The 19245-nt window shown below is 41.2% G+C and overlaps 1 protein-coding gene across 7 annotated transcripts in view; it reads right to left on the bottom strand.

The window, feature by feature from the left end:
- The window catches only part of MAP3K4 (mitogen-activated protein kinase kinase kinase 4), a 93829-nt gene that overhangs the window by 61059 nt on the left and 13525 nt on the right, over positions 1-19245 (bottom strand). For all 7 annotated transcript variants that reach the window (XM_084827968.1, XM_084827970.1, XM_084827973.1 and 4 more), the window contains exons 2-5: positions 12316-12509; positions 8394-9763; positions 4323-4565; positions 1684-1830 (exon numbers count right to left, since the gene is read on the bottom strand). In XM_084827968.1, coding sequence (XP_084684094.1) covers positions 1684-1830; positions 4323-4565; positions 8394-9763; positions 12316-12509 — 1954 coding nt within the window. The remainder of the gene's footprint in view (positions 1-1683; positions 1831-4322; positions 4566-8393; positions 9764-12315; positions 12510-19245) is intronic.

Genomic DNA, 19245 nt, shown 5'->3' with positions numbered 1-19245 from the left:
GTGGGGGAGGGGTTCCTGCCAAAACACTCTGCAGCTTGGAAGTTTCATGCAGGCGCAGAGCCCATATGTGTGATGCACAGGGACCACAAAGAAGAACTGACCTGTACTCATGACAAGACCAGGGGAGACAAAACCTGTTAATCATAAGCAATAGTTAGAAGAAGGCAAACTTGTAATATTAATAGTATTTACTTTTTTATCCTCACTGTATATGATTTTATAAACAGAGGTGCCCCAACCCAAATGTACATATAGTGACTGGGTTCAGATGACCGCGATGGGGAAAAAAGCCATTGTGGCTTCTCTCCCCAGCCCCTGCCATCTGCATAATCCCCCATGATGCAGTGCAGGTTGGCATGTCGTCCAAACTGGGCGTGCGGCAGGGGTGACTTTTAGGCGGGAGCCTAAAACCCACCATGTGCAGTAGAGCTGAAATGAACTTCCAAGACTACGCAGCCAAAACATACACATTCTACGAGTAAAAAAAAAGGAGGTCTCAGGAACTTTGTTGACTGAAGTAATCCATCCTTTTTAACACACAACCCTTTCATTTCTAAGAACATTAACAGAAACTGGACATGCACCTATAAAGGTTAGAGTTTAAAAAAATAGACATTAAAATGAGACAAGTGGGAACCTGCAACAAACTAGCCCCAGAGCCTAGAACATGAACCTTTCCTTGTACATAGTCCCCCTGTGTCTTCTCACCTTTATTTTCCTTTCTTTTCTTTTTTTACTGACACCTTCAAACTTCTGTGGCTCAACTGCCCTCAACATTCCATAGGCCCTAGGAGCTCAAAGGTCTTTTTTGGAAGTTTAATATAAACTTTGCTTTTAATAAAGTACCTACATTTCCTAAGTGCTGTACAGATATTAAAAATACAGACCCTCCTGACAGTCTAATCAGTATGAAACAAATGGAAAAAGGAACAGGGAGGGAACAGAAAAGCAGGCACTGCATCTCCACTGGCTGATGAATGGGGCCACACTGGTCTCCCCCTTGCCAGTTTGATCTTCCTGAGAGGCAAAGGGTTCAGCCTCCCAGTGGTCCTTGGTCTCCTGGCCAGTGGCAGAGGCCAGAGCGTACCTCCTTTCAGCTCTGCAGTTCCAGGATAACTTGCATTTGGAGCAGAGTATTCTTTCTGGTGGTGGCAGGGGGTGGGGAAGCAAGCTCCCTGCAGCTGCTCCTTCTCTGGCCGATGGATGGAACCAGGTTGGTTTCCCCCTGGCCATGATGTCCTTCCTGGGAGGTAGGGGGTGCAGCCCCTGGTGACCCTTAGTATCCTGGCAGTGGAAGAGGCCAGAGTACGTCTCCCTTTAGCTCTGCAGTCCCAGGGTAACAGAGTTAATTTACTAATATACTACTGTGTACCTAGGAAATCTCCCAAATATGTAGAAAACACCAGCTTATTTTGGGGTGGCCCTGTTTTACTTGCAAAGCAATAGGTTCAGAGTCACCCAAGTTCAGTAGTGGTAACGGTTCTCCATATCCTACAGTATGGAGCATATTCCATTTGCAATCACAACACAGGATTCCCCATTATATGGCATGTGATTAAAAAACAGTTTCTGCAGTCTAGAGAAGCTCTTGGCTAATGAAAATACACTGAAAACAGACTATTCAGTGTCAGCTGGACAAGCTTATAGACTTAAACCACTAAGTTATGATTAATTGCTACTTACCATTAACATCTTATGCAGGTCTTCCTCAAAAGAATCAATGTTGCAGTTGTTCTTCTGTAAGTCATCTAAAACCTCACGTAACATAAACTGATAATATTGCTTCATTAGCAGACCACCCTTCAGGACCTCTTTACACTCTCGCACTAGCTGCAAGGAAACAGTCCATAAACAGCGATCAATCTGGTGTTTTCAAATTTAGAAATGCAAAAGTTCTCTAGACATTTTAATAGATTCTGTGGCCCTCTATAATCTTAAAACCTGCTGGTTCATGAGATAAAAGGATCAAGCAACACAAAATCTACAATGGTAGATTAGCTGGTTGATCATAGTTGATTTCTACAGATCATTAACTCTACCATTAACTCTGCTTCATTACAACCTTTTTCTCATCCTCCCATTGATCCTCTGACAAAGATCTACTCTTATTCTAATAAATGCCACAAACAGCGAATACCAGTGCTAATATCTGAAGCCAGTTCTTTGCACAAATCTCACACCCTAATCATTGTTGAAAGTTTGTAATGTAGTAAGATTTTTTTTAAAATCTCCCAAACTTGCCTTTGTATTGTCAAGCTTGTCTGCTTGAACTGTGGGGAAAGTGGGGCTTGTGTATGTAAATGTGTATTTAATACAATGGCTGTGTATTTAAATGAAAGCCACTTTAGAGAATTTGGATTTTGTTAGCCACCATGAGCACCAATTTTTTGGCAGAAAGATGGGATATAAATCAAATAAATAAATGAACTTAACTATAACCAGCTGGCTTTGCACATTCTCAGAAGCTATAAATGTCTTAAGGACCAGATGCGGAGCACCACAGCTTCAGAGTTAAAGGCTGAGTGACACAACAACCCACCCTGGCTACATGGTGTGGGTTATTTTCAGAACAACCCACAGTGCGCCCGACAGACAACTGGGCTCATCATGGGTTGTTCTCCCCCTCCTTCCCCCTCAGTCCTCCACCCGGAATCACAGGGTCCTGCCTGGCAGAACCCATCTTGTCTGCCCGCCTCTTCCCCCTCCCCCCTCTGATCATGACCCCTTTTCATTCCGTGGCTTTAAAAAAAAAAAAAAAAAACTTTGCCCCCCCAAATTTGTACAAATGAGGCTGAGAGAGACAGAAAGAGATTCAGCCCCAGGAATTTGTGCAAATATGTTCATAAAAATGTTTTGTCAGTTTTCCATAATTATCCAAGTGAGCACATACAGCTGTCAAACTGCTCTGGCAGTAACTGCTCCGAATCGGAGCCGTGAAAAGGGGTGGACCCTAGATTTTTAAAGATTCTTAAAAGGACTTGCTGGAGACTCAGGGAAGTGTGGAATTGAGGCAGAGCACCCACACGTGTCAGATCAGCACTTAAAACCCCGAGGATCACCTTGCTAAATGGGCAATCTTGTCCCCTTTTCCTGACCTGTCACTGTCAACGGCTGTGGAATTAGCCTATATGCAGTCTCATCTTGTTAATTTTCTTGTTTGTTTCATACACGCTTCATTCCCTTTAACAACTGAAACATACAAGGGCATTTACAAGGCAAGGCTATATATATTTGACAGCCACAAGTGTGAACTTCTGCAACAGCGAAACACCAACAAAAAAATAAAGAAATTATTAGCATATTTGTGCAAATTCCTGGGTCCGGAATATATATATAGGCCTCTGAAAAAATAATTTTTAAAAAGGGGTTGGCGAATGAGTGACAGGCCCTCCAAAGTGCCGTTTCGGCACTGTTGGAGGGGCTGTCACTGGCAAGGGAGGCTTGAGGCAGTTCAAGTGGGCACAATCCAGAAGAACAGCGGGGGGGGGGGGTGCCGCTCTTGCCAAGTGGCTCTGTGCCCAACTGCCACAACTCACAATGGATTGGCTCTGTTGGGTTTGGATGACACGACCACCCATTGTGGGTAAAACTACCCCTAGAATAAGCCATGGGTTGTCAGGATGGCTTGTTGGCAAAAAAACCCCAAGCCACCTTGAGGGAAGCAGTCTGGGTTTGAATGACATGACGACCCACCATGGCTTGTTTCACATGACAACCCAGGTGGGTTGTTGTGTCATGTGAACCCAGTCAAAGAATGAGTTAGAGTTTATGGGTAATTAAGATTGTAAAACTTCTGGACAGGGTATTATACAGTAACTCAATCCCCTGAAATAACGTGGGATGTTAATCTCATTAAATAAATAGGATTGATCCTTAAATTTCATTAACTAATAAGCCACTTTCATTTAGTTGGCAAATGATCAAGAGATGCTCCGCAGAATCCTCAGTAACAGTACCCGTTCTTACGAGAAATAAAAACAGCATCATGGTAACTTTTGGGAAGAGCAAGGAATTATTTTTGAAGAGCTGTAATTATCCAACAGATAATCCCTTCATTTATGATCATTTAAGGGTGCAATCCTATGCATGTTTAGACCAAAAAAAAAAGTCCTACAACCCCCAACGTTCCCCAGCATTGCTGGCTGGGGTCTGCTGGGAGTTATAGGACTTTTTTCTGACTAAACATGCATAGGATTGCACTCTAAGTGTCTTTTCATGCTACTGGAGAATATTACCAACAATCAAAACACAGACTGTACATTCTTCTGTGGGATTAACTCTACTACAAAGGACAGGGGAAAAATAAAAGACATCAGGCAAACCTGCTTAATACTCAAGAGAGATGGCTCCCCAGCAGGCCGCTGTTCCAACCTTAATTTGAGACACTCATGGATAACATTGAGAAGGACCCGGCAAAGAACTAGAAATGCAGGCTCAAAAGATGGTAAATCCATAGATTTCAGCTCTTCCCATGACACAGTACTGCATTTTTGATCTGAAGAAGTCGGAGAATTTGACAACTGCACGTAATCTGAACATAAAATGGGATCTGGGTACTCTGAAAACTAACAAAAAATAAATACTATATAACAAAACAATTTGAAAGTCTTGCTTCCTCCCACCAGGTTAGTAACTTATCAAGTGTAAACCCCCAATCACCACCTTAATAACAACTTCGTTGGAAGCCCAAAGAAGTTCTCTCAAAATTGCAGCACTATGGTTTTAGATGGAGGCCACAATCCAGAGAGTCACACAGTAAATTTGCATACCCAGCAGGGCATTTGAACATCCTCAAAAATGTATCATCCCATGCTGCTTAGCAAGCCTGCTTTTAAAGGTGGGTGTACTTAAAAAAAAAAAAACACCTTGCAATACAGTACAAAATGCTGATTCAAAGCACCAAAAAAATCCAAAGTCCCATTAAGCTGCATGCAAGCCATTAGCTGTGTGAAAGCACTTGGGGTATATCTATAATATCTAGTTTGGGAACTGAGGAAATTTTTAAAAATATAACAAGTTTCCCCAGAAAACAGCAATAATGGAATGAACAAGAACATAGGAAGTAGCCACATGCATGTAGAACACAAAGCATAATTCTAATCTGCAGCTTTCCTAACTTCTAACAATGTCCAAAGGAGATCTGCCAAGTGTCACTAGAAGGAAGTGGATTATATAGGACTGCATGCAGTGTTAAATGTTAATTCGCTAAAGGAATAGTGATATCGATTGTCAAAACACTTATGTGTTAAAAGTGCCACTTTCAATAGGCTTTGTCTATTAATTTTAAACTCCAATATTTGAGAAATGCGTGCAATCCAATAAAATGGTTACTTTTTGAATTTTTAGAAAATTGCAGTCTATGAATTTGATAAATAAAAATATTCCATCACTGGGGAAGAGATATAACATGTGATTAAGTGCATGTGCGTATGACTGTTATTAAGTTTGTGTCCACAGTTTGAAGTGAGAGGGGAGGGGAAATCACAGGATTCTGAACCCTACTGCCTATTTTATGCTTAATCCTATGGAACCAACATGGCAATAACACGGAAGTACAGAAATGCATAGACAAATGAGTCTCATATAGGGATAGAATTGAGAGGGCATAATACCTCAGCCTTCCCCAAGATGGTGTCCTCCAGATGTGTTGGACTACAACTCCCAACTGCTAGCTGGAGATGATGGGAGTTGTAGTCCAACACATCTGGAGGGCACCGACTTGGGGAAGGCTGCCTTAGACTGTTAAACATGTAAATAAGGTCTGGTTCCAGGTTTCAAAGGGCCTTCAGCAAACTGCCCTTTGGTAGGCCCCGTCACCACTACAAGGACAGCCAGGAGGTACCACGATAATTTCCCACAATGCCATAGGGCACCTGACATAGTGTCACTCCAGGCACTGTGGGAAATTAAAACAGAAGCTTGCAGACTGGGCTGCCCAGTGTGGCGGGTGTAAGTGCTAGCGGGCTCTGCTAGGGCACTGGGGCTACAGAAACTTCCCTAGGATGCCAAGTGCTGATACCAGGCTTCATGTGAAGATAGCCCCTTTCTAGTTTTGAAATCATATTGTGGCATTTGAGCATATTCAATTTAAGTAATAAACATTATGATTAGCATCTCTCAGTTTTCTCTCTCTTATCTTTCTGGACTTAGAAACAGACAAGACACAAATGAGCTGGAGAGATGTGAGTATACTAATACAGAACTTTAAATATACTCAGTGTCTTAGGTTTCAAAACATGTCTGCATCAATTGTTTTTCTTTATACCTTCCCAACGTGAGCACACAAACACACACTTCTGACATTTGCTTTATGCACTGACAGTTAAATGATTGCTCCTCATCACAGTATAATTTCAGACCACAGAATCAGATTTCAGGAATGGATATACTATGAAATATATACCACTGCTAAAAGGTGAACTTCATCCAACATTCATTAGCTGACATGCACAGAACAGTATGTAAAGCCTAGATTAGTATTTTCTAGACAGCAAGCACTGCATAAGAAAGAAGAGTAGACTTACCTGGATTGGAAACCTCTCAATTAAACAGCCCTTTTTAATATCAGATTGTGAAAACAATGAAAGTTTTCCATCCCAACCCCAGGCACAGTGGTGTGTTATTTTGGAACATGGATCCAGTTCAGAACCTCACTGTTTTTAAAACCTCACTTTTCACCTCCACACCCCAGTTTCCAAGATGGGCTTCTTAAAATCCCATGTAATTTCATTTCGAAAAGTTGTTGTGATTCTTTATAAAAACAGCAGAAAAACATAACAATCTATAAAATGTAAGTAGATACCTTATGTTATCATTGAATGGTTAAAACAACTGCAATAATCATCTCCTCACACGTACATTTCAAAAAATCTGAATTACAGGAAAGCAGATTAACTATTAGGAAAAACTTTCTAAATGAGATGTTATTTTGCCCATGGAACAAGTTGCAGAACCTTCATTGGGCTATTTCAGAAAGAAGCTATGGTAGACTTGCCTTGAGACAGGGAAAATCTTGTCTCAAGGCAAGGATTGGCCTTATAGTGCCTTTCAATATCAGTCTATTTTATGACTTTCAAATTGATTTGAAACTACACTACAGTCTTTCAGAAAAAGCAATTTGATATACATGACCTCATAAGGCATTCATGGTATGTACATTTACAATACCATAACCATGTAAGTTTTATAAATAAATATGCTAAAATTCATATTTTAAAAGAAAAACCAACAGTTTTCTCTCAAATGTCAAATTTATCCACTCTTAGACATAACATATTCCCAAGAAACACACTTCTTTAACATTTGAAGGTAATTCCCACCATTCAGTGGGAACAAATAAATACTGGTGTATTTTGAAAGGTGCTTGTATAGTCACAGAAGAATTTAAATAAATGGGGATGAGGTGTGTTGTGGTTCAAGTGTTGGACTAGGACCGGGGAATCTCGAGTTCAAATCTCCATTCAGCTATGAAACAAACTGGGTGAATGTGGGCCTGCCACCATCTCTCAGCCCAGCCTACTGCACATGATAATAGCAAGGAGAAATGGGGGAGATAAATCCATGCATGCCTCTCTGAGCTCCTCAGAGGAAAGGCAGAATACAAATGTAGTAATTACTCAAATTTCTTTGTGCCAATCCAATTTTGAAAACTGAACAGATTCTATGTATATGGTACATTCTGTTCTGGCTCTTGTAGGGACTCCCATGGGGGCTTTGGTACCCTACACTTACTGGAAAGTTTCTTTTTCATTTTTGTTGCACTGTGCCTTGAAATCTGCAGTGTATGAATTCATCAGAAACCAACATCGTTAAGACAATACAGTAGCAAATAAAGCATCCCATTCTGAATGTCTAACCTTCATTTCAAGATTCTGTCCACCAGTATTAGTAACAAGACCATGATCCATTATATAGCCAGCATCGGCTACTAGCCAAGCAGGCAGGGGAAGCAGGAGGAAAGTTGACTGATGATCCAGGGTGGTGGGGAGCTGGGTAGAGAACCCTTTGTCATCCCTCTACTCTTCCACCAATTGCAGTAGCAATTCAGGGACCAGCACCTCAGGGAACCAATAAAGGATGCATTATGGCTTCTCTGTAGCGTCAGGACATATGCATACTTCAAGTCCAGTGTGTGTGACATAGGAGTTCCACACTGTGTTTTTATATATGATACTTCCCTCCACACATTACAGTAATTTAGATGACTCATTAACAAGGTATTGTATTTCACAGGTGTGTGTGTGTGTGTGTGCGTGCGTGTGCATACAAACGTACGCACCCCCTCCCCAAAAGAATTGTTCTTGAAAAGAGAATTTGAATAAAAGGAACTGTTGTTTCAAAACCATTGACCAGCAAAAGCAAACCAACCACCCCAACCACCTCCCCAAACCTACCTCCAACTGCTGGTCACTCTTTATCAATGCCATTCGGGCCCTTTGCAAGGAACCATGCATTAACTTGTGCAGTCTTAAAATTAGCTTTCGCAACCCCATTTGTTTCAGTGCTTTGTCTACAAACGGCCTATAAATAGAGGTCAAACAGTGCCTGCTGCAGCCTGCCTCACCGCTGCACTCTGTAACGGCCCAGCAGGTTGAGTCATCCTCAGATTCAAGCCTGTCAGGCTTTCTTGACAAATGGTCCTGTGCCTCAAAGTAAAAATTTGGCTTATTGGCAAAATTATTCTGGATGGCTTGTCTGAGTTCCTCCACATTTTCCTCAGAGATTTGTTCTTCATCTTCACTTTCCTCTGTGCATGCCCCCGAGGTTTCCCTTTCATCATCCTCATCCTCTGGATTATTGTCCCTAAATGGCCGAGGAGAAGGGATTTCAAACACTGGCCAGCCAATGTCAGAGAGATCCTCGATGCCCAAAACAGTTCCCATAATCCTTAGTTTCTGGTTTAAGTCTTTTGTAATGTTTAGCCAGAGACAGAGTGCCTGCACCCTGTCCTGAAAATCCCTGGCAGCATATTTTTCATAGTCACTTTGAAGGGCCTTCAGAGATGGATAAAGTGCTTCTACATATTCTAGCAGCTCCATTATCCGCTTTACCTGTTCAAACGAGACCCGCTGGCGATGGAGGTGTTCATGGTAGCTTGAGTAGCCCGTAGCACTAGCTCCATGGGCTGCTTTACACTGTCCTCCTAATGTACCATTAAGACTAGCTCCATTTCCTGCACAGGAGAGGTTCCCATAGTTAACTTTGAAAGTAAGGATTTCATTGACAATATCTGGGATGGCTTGACGGGCTGTGTACAAATAGAAGTCTTGGTCCTTAATAGTCCGACCTGCATGCCAAGCCTGCAATTCAAGCCAGATCAGTTCATTGGATCGGTTTAACTCAACGGACGAAGTGCTCTCCTGCCCTTTTTGCTCCTTGTCTTTTTTCTTAGAAACTGAGGTAAGCTTTAACAAAAGCCGCAGGGTTTCAAAGAACTTTAAGCGGTCTGCTGGGTAATCAGTACGAGAAGTCTGGCGTGTAGTTTTGGCTATAGGCACAGGTACAGATACTGGAGGCTTAGCATTGCTGCAGCCAAGGCTGAGGTAAGGCTTATTGAGATCAACATCTGGAATTGACTTTTTTGGCAAGGACCCACCGACTGAGTCCAACATGAATGAGCACTGCACGTTTTTTTTGTGATCCCTCTCAGTCGTCCTTAGGGTGGCTCGGATCTTTTTCCCCTGCTTATAGCTGTGCTCTTCTGTGTTCTCTAGGGTTTTGACACTGTCTTTGTTAGACAGCTGGTTTGGTGAGCTCATCTTCTCTGAAAGTCATAAACACAAAGCATTTTTTTTTGCACCAGAAATAAGAATTCACTTTTTAAAAAAGCTACTTATACCCCATTTTCTTTCTCCCTTCCATTCATAGAAGCTTTCAGTTCTGTGACATGCTAAATGCACATAGCACAAACTCGTCAAAGTTCATATTCATGACAGTCCCTTAAAATTATGTAAAGGGTTTAGAAATCAATAGATTTCAAACATAACACAAGTGTCATTCAAACACTCTGCCCTTATGTTTTCAAGTTCATTATAATAATCAACATATTAAAAACAGTGATTTGCAAAATAGTATTTAACAGATAAAGTTAAATACTATTTTGGCAAGGCAATTGTACAGCCATATCCCACATAATTAAACAATGGTATCTCAGGGGCCATACCAAAAATTCTCAATGGCTACATTTGTGAAACTCTGATTCGCTAAGTTCCACCTACTCTACAATCACTCTCTAAATGAACTTTTCCCTTAACCTACAACTTTGTACTCCTAAAATCTTGTCAAAATAATACAGGTATCTCAAACTATTTGTGTGTTTTCTCTTCCTAGCTGTTGAACTTAAACTACAATCTACCATTAAATCTCAAAAATGCATATTTTACTGAATAGTCATGAATGATTTAATAGTAATAATTGATCATCACGGGTGAAAACCCTGAGACCCATTTCACTCACAAAAATCAAGACAATGCTGAGTCACTCTGTAACAAAAGGCAGTCATAATTACACTGGGGAGCTTTTTAAATAATAGGTTTAACTCTGAAACTATGCTAATGGAAACATTCTGTTGTACTAATTGTAATTATAAGAATTGACTTTGCATTATAATTATCCCTTTTGCTGCACATGGCAGTTGGAATCAGTGACTAAGCAGCAATCCAGAGAGCACACGGCCTGATGGAATGAATGGAGATGAAGGATGTCAGTTCTTCGGCCCCTGATTGTATGGTATTAAAAACACATCCAACGTTAGACATTTTTAAACCTGGAAAATGATGGTACTGCATATATATAGATAGATAGATAAATTTTATCCGAAAAGGGTTACTTCTAGCAATTCTTTTTATACACTATCAAACTTATTCATAGGACTGTAAATGGATACACAGCTATAGCTGTACCAGGTCCATTGCCTTCTCAAGGGCATTACTAGCCTGCAAGGGATGGAGGAAATTGTTGTCGCAATTTCTCCAACCCTTGAGTTCAGTTGTACTGCTGTAATGCTCTTCAGGGAAAAGAGGTTTCAGTGCAGTACAAGATCATCCCACCTCACACCTCCTTTTTGGCTTCCTGAAGCTTCTATATAGTTTAAACTTCATTGCTGCAGTCATGAAACACCCACTCTGTGCTTTATACATCATTCTACACAAACACCCACTCTACATATTATACAATAATGCCTTTAGCATTACTGATGTATCAGTATGAAGAACAATATGATATTTAGGCAGTACCATCAATATCATGTTATACGGCACAACACAGAAAAAGCTGTCAATACTAATGCTGTGCACATGGACTCACACAGCAGTGAAAAAGATGTTCTATACTCACAACCTTCCAATACTCTTTTTGGAAAAAGTACCCAAATATGAGGTATTACTACAAAAATCTACAGATAAAAGGCTCTCCCTAATCCTCATGGGAGTACTCGGACACTTTTGGCCAATATGATATACAGGTACCCGAGATTCAAGCCTGTTCCTCAGCCACTATCAGAGTTACTAGAAGGGGAAAAGCCATAGGACAAGGATGCCTTGCATGCAGAAGGTTCAGGTTCAATACCTGGTATGGCATCAATCCCAGTGGTTCACAGAGGTGACAGGAATGGGCTTTCTCTACCTGAGACAATTCTGGAAGCTGCTACAATTCAGATTAGACAGTACTGAGCTAGATAGGTAAATACTCCGATCTGGTAGAATGCACCTTTCAATGCTCCTACTATTTTTGCACTTCTAACTGAACGTCTATTATTACTATTAATACACTTGGTAACTATGGCCATCAATCAGACCTCACATTCTCCCTGCTCTACTGTGCCAGGTGCACTGGAACACGATAGGCCGCAGCACAGCAACCTGAGGCCCTCTCATCCTCCCCACTGAAGCGTCCAGTAGCAGCCATTCCACACCACCCTCGGCAGATTTGGGAGGAAAAGTAGGCTTTGAGGATGGAGACTTGAGCCATCTGATGCTGTATGTGAGGGTACAGTCGAAGGTTTCAGTCCAAGGTAGCAGATGTATGGTGACCATCACTCAGCAGAAAAGAAGGATGACTTGCTACACCTCTTCATCCTCCTCCCAGCTTACAAAATGCTAACATCCCATTTCCCAGCCTCTGCTACATTGAATTGCTAGAAAGTAGTACATAATGGCAGCTTCCACTTAACTGTCCAATATAAACTTAGAGAAATGACAGTGCAGAAAATAGATTTCCAGTACCACTTAAATGAAGAACACTAGAGGAATGCAAAATTACTCCTGGCTTCTCTGGTCTTTTGAACACAACAAACATATAGCAAATTCTCACACATACCTTTCAAAGCATAACGACTGGTAGGTCTCCCCCCAACATTATTTTTCAGGTGCTTCCTAAACATACGTTTCATCTGCCGCGGTGTGCTAGGAGGAGAGGTTCCATAGAAAGCTTCAGTACTTGCTTCATCGGATAACTCCTCAGGATCAGATTCGGAGATCTTGCAAGTGACATCTTCAGACCTGCACTCTTGCCTAAGCAGTAAAAGGAATTAAGATACAGAGGTCAGTTTAGAAAAGGCAGCCCATTAATGTGTCTCCACCCCAACACTGTGAACTTTCTGTACTCTTGCCACTCCCATGTGATATACAGAAATTCTCCCAAAAAAGCAGATTTTTTCCAGGTTCTGGTAGGACACTGCTTTCCCGACTTTTATTGGGAAAGGCTGTGTATTAAATTCTGTTTGTGTGAGTTTTCACTCACCACTTGCCAGCAAACAGAAAGCTAGAAGTAGCAATATTCTTAGAACTTCAGGGTAAGACCACATATAGTCTTGTGTCCATAAAGTAGTGAATAACACAGGTTTCTGTAGCACAAGACAAACACAGATAAACATTATTGTATTGCATGTGTTGAAACAAGCATAACCCCACAGATTATGTGTGCTGCCTTAGTAAGGGCATTCACACATGCAGAGAGATATGTAGTGCACCACCGAATCATTCACAGGCACCGATTTCCATGTATATGCTATACAGACCCCTTGCCTGACTGAAAGGATAGCAGATACTCACTATGAAAGAAAAATGATCATCTCTTACATAAAGATATGAAGGCCCTTAAACAGAAAAACCCTGGAAAAATTCTGGGGAAGTATGTGTCCCCCCACCCACTTTTTCTTGGGAATACTGGGGGGGGGGGGGAGACAGCCATGAAAAAATTTCTCTTTTGGAATGAAAAAAAATTTTTTTAAGACAAGGTTTTACTCACTCCAAATGTACATAATGAAGATTTTATGTAAGATAAACTACAGCATTAATAGATGATTTTTTGTATATATTGCAGACATATAGAATATTCAAATCCAATTCTGATTAAAAAGCTTATATCACAGTTATTTCCCAGGGAGGGAACTCAAGGTAGCAGATAGACAAAGGGCAGAATCCAATGTTGTGTGAATAGACTTTTGTTTACATGATGGGACTTTCTTCTTCTCTCCTCCACCCCTGCAGGCTGCCTGAAAATCTGGCCCAGGCAAGTCCCCAAACCCTCCAGAGCAGATTTTGAGGGGGGGGGGGCTCTGCAAGGGGGAATGGGACATCACCTCCTTCCTGGTTCACAGAAGTAGTTCTATCAGTGGAACAAACTAACTGGATTCATCTACAATCAAGAATATTTAAATTGACTGACAACCCTTATTCAGACAACAATCTTAAAAATCCAGATGAATAAAGAAGTTTGCAAAAACACAAACTATAAGGGCTCAAAAAACACCCAAGGGTTATTAAAAGTTTAAGCCAAATGCCTTCTTAAACCAGCCGCCTAAAACAGTACAGTATCAGGGTCTGACAAACCTTGGTTAGCAAGCCATTCCACAAAGTGGGTGTAACCACAGAGAAGGGTCCAGTTTTTACTGCCTGCCTAGATTCAGGAGGCTGGGGGATCTGAAGCAGAGTGCCAGATCAAGAGATCCTGAGACAATAGATAGATCAACAGTCTGACGCAGTGTCTGGGTTAGGATGATCAGTGGGGGAAACAGTGTGGTGTCGGTTGTGTCCCCTTCTCCCCACAAACCGATCGCATGACCAGGATTACCCTAATTACCTGTGGTGCATTACAGGTTGCCATGCCGTCTGAACCCGGTGCCCAGCACAAGCGTAGTACATTTTCACCCATCCTACATTCCACAACTTGCAGGATGGATTGTAGGCTGGGTGAAAATGCACTACGCTTGCACCATGAGCTGGGTTCAGAGAATGTGACACAGGTAATTAGGGTAATCCCAGTTGTGCGACCAGCACACATGCAAGAAACAATTGACACTGCATTGCTTCCCTCGCTGATCATCTGAACACGTCCAGTATGAGGCAGCCTCATACGTACTGGCCCCTCCCTCACTGTGAAGCAGACAGGGGTGGGGGTGAAATGCTTGGAGAGGCCAGAACTGTTGAAAAGAGGCTATCTGTGAAAAGTTGGGAACTTGGTCTTGTTTCCTACGACATTCAAAGCCTTCAACTGCAAAGATGACAAACTGAAACCCTAATGTAATTAGGTCTCCTGGACACTAATACTTAATGCTAATGATAGCCTTCTTTAGCTTATATACAGCAAGAAATAAAGGTCAATCCAATTCATTAAAACAAAGGTTATTGCCCAATTTGATTCTGGGACAAGCTCTCAGGCATGGCATTTTATACCCATATAGAAATACATACATAGTATTTGGGGCAAATATTGATCATGCAGCAATATATGCAATATGAAGTTATTCAGCTGCAAGTAGCTAAAGACTTTGTGAAACTTCAGCAGGATATTTTCATGCTTCCAATATTTCACATTTGAGAACCAAAATCATGAAAACTGACCCGGATTCATACTACTCTTTAACTTGCCATGTAAAACATCTTCTACACTAAGTTTCACTTTGTCATGTTTCATTTGACTTAGCACTCACATGGAATTATTTAGACTTTAGTCACTTCCTAGCACCCTTATGCATATAAACCAAAATAAATAATTTAGTTGCACGGCAATATTGTGTGTTTAGCTCTGTGCCACATACCTCACTGCTCTAATTACTCTGTCATATTCTGGCAGGCTTCCAGCTACTCGTGTACTTTTATTTTTCTTTTTAACTCTAGCTAGTTGTTTCACACTTTTTTGGCCCTGCTTTTAACTTATGGCAGCGTCAATGACCTAGTTCACACATAATGACAACCCATCGGAGAGCTGGAGAGGGAGAGACCGAGTGTGCTGCCTCCTGTGTGCCTACCTCTTCTGCTTTTACTCAGCAACCTATGATTGGCTTATTCATAGTTATTGAGCTTGACGTGTGAACCCAGACCAATGGGTTGTTCAGGGCTTAAACAATCTAGCGGTTAACCCATGTCTTGTTGTTGAGTTAGCACATCATGCTTAACAACTTACGAATGAGCATTGTAGGTTGTTAATTAAAAGCAGAAGTGAGTGGCGTGCTGCAGGCAGTAAGCCCGATCTCTCCCACTCATCCCCATGGTTTGTTTAACCCATGGGCTGTTGTTATGTGTGAGCCAGGTCAGTGAGTCCAGCATAAGTTAAAAGCTGGGCCAAAAAAATGAGAAACAGTTAACTAGAGTTGCGGAATATATATCAGTAATTTAAAATAAAATTAGCCTGGTATTCACTGCTTTACTGGACAATAATTTATGAAAATTAAAATGTCACACTGATTTCTCTCCAGGGACCATTAGCGACCTTATTTATGAATAAAGAGATTTACAGTAGCAGCTATTATGATTGGCAAACAAGAATCTAAGCTCATGCTGTCTTCAGTAGCTTCTGCAATAAAAAAAGCCAACAGAAGACAATAGAAAAGCTACTGTAATAGCTGCATTAGAAAAGAAGTATTTCTAGTACACATCAGGTATTACTTCCCACTGTTGAAACTAGGAACACAGATGTCATCATGGCCTACCAGCTTAGCTGCAGCAATTTCAGCAAGGACAGCAAAAGCTGATATGTGGACAAAGTGGTACACTGTCCGCTACTACACCTGTTGTGGCTGTGAGACCACAGAAACCATGTGTTTGGCTGCAGCCCCAGACCTGTTTATACCGTAGTTGAAGCAAAAGTATGGGCACATAAAGCTATGGAATTACGCAGCTCAGCATCAGGTAACAGTTAAGGAGAAGAGAAGAGAAGAGAAGAGAAGAGAAGAGAAGAGAAGAGAAGGTTTCCGTTGCTGAGACACAGTGTTGCAGCAAGCGCAGCAGGAACAATACAAGACTGAGTATACTAGAGTATACCTTTTAGGTAGTTGCAGAACTTTCCCAGAGACAAAATACATACGTTACATAAACATGACATGATGAAATATGAATAGCACACCCACAACAGAATTGTATACCCACACTAACGGTAGGATGTCCTAATCATATTAAGGGCACTGTTTCGATAAAACCTATCATCTTCAATTACCAAAATGAGTATTTCTCTGCAGATCAACTAACAAGACAAGTTATCTTAATGAGAAAAGAATGTGAGCAACAATATACTATAAAACGACAACAGGAGCGACACTAAATGGATGTCAGTTGCATAATTCAAAGAACTGAAAAGAACAAAATAATTGATTTCACTTGTGTTTTTATTTACCAGGGGGAAATACCTGTAATAAATATTGTAGATAGTTTATAGTATCATTTTGAGCTATATTATAATGCATTCTGATAAAGAAAGAAACCATCTTTGGTCAACATATAACCCTACTCTGGAATTCCTAGGATTTATTTATTTGATTAAAAGAAAAATTCTAGGTCAAGCAGTGCTCAAAATAAGGTTTTTTTTAGTGTTTAGACGAGATTTCACAGTTTATTAGACTTTAACTGGTGATTAGTTTAGTACAGAATGTCTCTCTCCTGTAAAAACCTTAAGAGGTTATTCTAAATATCACCAATACATACTTTGCAATCCTAGTAAAACACCACAATTGACATTTAAGGTATCATTCAGTCTAAGCCAAGGAAACGAATAAAAGAGCAATTGCTTATTTTATGTCTGAGGAAAAATGAACTGACTTATAATGTCACCATCTGTCAGGCTAATGAGGAAGGGAGGAACAATCCTCTCCTCTGTCATGATAATGTCAGCTCTGAAGCGATAAGAATGTAGAACAACAGAGGATATTTACAGCTTAGAAACAGGCTGCTCTGAAAAATAAAGACGTCAGTTCTAAAGGAACTAGTAATTTCCAGAATGGGAAATGAGATTCTGCAAATTAAGTTTCACCGCAAATCTGGCTGCTCAACACAATGCATTGCAGTATGTGTCCAAAAGAACATGAAGGAATCATGAAGGACCAACAGTGTAAAATTTACCCCCTGCTATTACACAACTCCGACTCTACCAGGGCAAAAAGACAGCACAACAGGGTGAACATGAAAATAGCTCCTATACAAAACACCATGTGACCACTGACCATTTCCCCAGTCTTCTTTGAAGGATCATTTATAGGTTGAGCTGAGTCAAGGAGGGAAGTACTGCCCAAATGAGAACAAAAAGGAACACTCTGGCAAAATAAAATGTTGACAATAAAGCAGAAGAAAAAATTGAAGTTTAAGACCAATTCAACAATAAACAATTATTTATTCAGAAAAGGGAACCTTCCAGATAAGTCATTGAATGCCTGTTAGATGACAATGCAATGAAAGGTGTGCTAAAGGAGGACACAAAAAAATTCAGGGAAGCCGAAATGAATTATTTCCACCTTCCTTCACTGCAAAATCTGTAGGACATACACAAGCTTGAACAGACTTTTTCAGGGAAGGTCAAAAATGAGGGTGTTCCTAGATGGAGGCCTCCTACCATTACCAATTAGAAGGCATTGTGCAGCCATTATGTCTTTTTTTCTTTAACTGATTTTCTGTAGTAAGAAAAAAGACAAGAAGCAGCAGTGGGAAAACACAAGAGATTTAAGTGGAAGACGACGATATCTGGCTCCCCTATAAAAATCTGAGGATGAGGAAGGGTGATGGCACTAAAACTGCCTTGTCTGGAAACATCCTGAGTCAAATAGAGAAGCAAGAGATAAAGATCTACAGCTCAACAACAAAAATTAAATTATCAGGTCTGGACAACATTCTCTTGAGATTTCTTAAAGAACACAAATATGAAACTGCTGATCTTCTAACAAAAATATATAACTTTTCAATAAAATATCAGAGGACTGAAAAGTAGCCAACGCAACGTACTTGAAGGGAGCAATCCTACGGCCGCTAGACAGCAGCTAGACGGCCATTGGATATGCTGTTTTCCGGGAACCGACCTTGGAGCCCGCATTCCATGGTCGGTTCCCGAAGAACCAATGTCCCCCAACTTCCACGCTGGCTCCGAGGCAGCACGGTACAGCCCCATCCTACACACTTGCAAGAGGAGCACGGAGAGGCTGGAAAGGGGTGTGGCTGGGGGCATTCCGGGGCAGGGTCAGCGTAGCTGCCTGTACAACACATCCAATGTATGGTACAGCAGCCACCCTCCCCGCTCCTGCTGCTACACAGCCACAATCAGCTGTCTAGCCGAAAAAGCAGGGCAAGAGAAGCGTGGAGGGAACAATCCTCTCCGTGCTTCTCCTGCCCTGCTTTGGATAGGCGGTCGTCTCCGAGTTCGGAGGCAGCCACCTATCTCAATAGGATTGTGCCCTTAAAAGGGGATCCAGAAGGCATCCAGAAAATTACAGGCTGGTTAGCTTGTCTTCTAAGCATAATTAAAGAGAAAACCATCAAGCATATAGAAGAACATTTCTTGCTAAAGAAGAATCAGCATGGCTTGTGCAAAGGCAAATCCTGCCTCACTAATACTTAAGACTTCTTTTTGGTAAGAAACCTGTCAAATTACAAAAGGATGGGTGCAGGGGCTTTTCTGCTAGGTGCCACCAAAGTTGTTTTTGGCAAGGGAAGAACACAAAACTTGATTCAAAATAAAACCTATAGAACTACATCCAAAATGAGGGGTGGGATCAGGGAGAAGGAAAGAGACACTGCCTAAGTAGTTAGTTGTAACAGAGAATCTAAAAAAAATCACGAAGAAATGAAACTTAACTTCTACAGGAAAATCAGGGTGAATGGATGGAATGAAGGATTGGTTGGAAGAATATGTATTGATTGTAGGATGGGTGAAAATACACTACGCTCCAGGACATTTCCACAGGGTGGCTTGTTTACCATGCAATGTGACTTGTTAACCAGCCTGAACAACCCAGCAACAAACCATGGGTTCTCAAGGTGGCTTGTTCAA

Source organism: Heloderma suspectum, chromosome 1 (assembly GCF_057233095.1).
Source record: "Heloderma suspectum isolate Gila_16-S chromosome 1, 16-S_ref, whole genome shotgun sequence".
Taxonomy (NCBI): domain Eukaryota; kingdom Metazoa; phylum Chordata; class Lepidosauria; order Squamata; family Helodermatidae; genus Heloderma; species Heloderma suspectum.
Note: the sequence above shows the minus strand (reverse complement) of the source record. Positions and strands in the feature narration are given on the sequence as shown.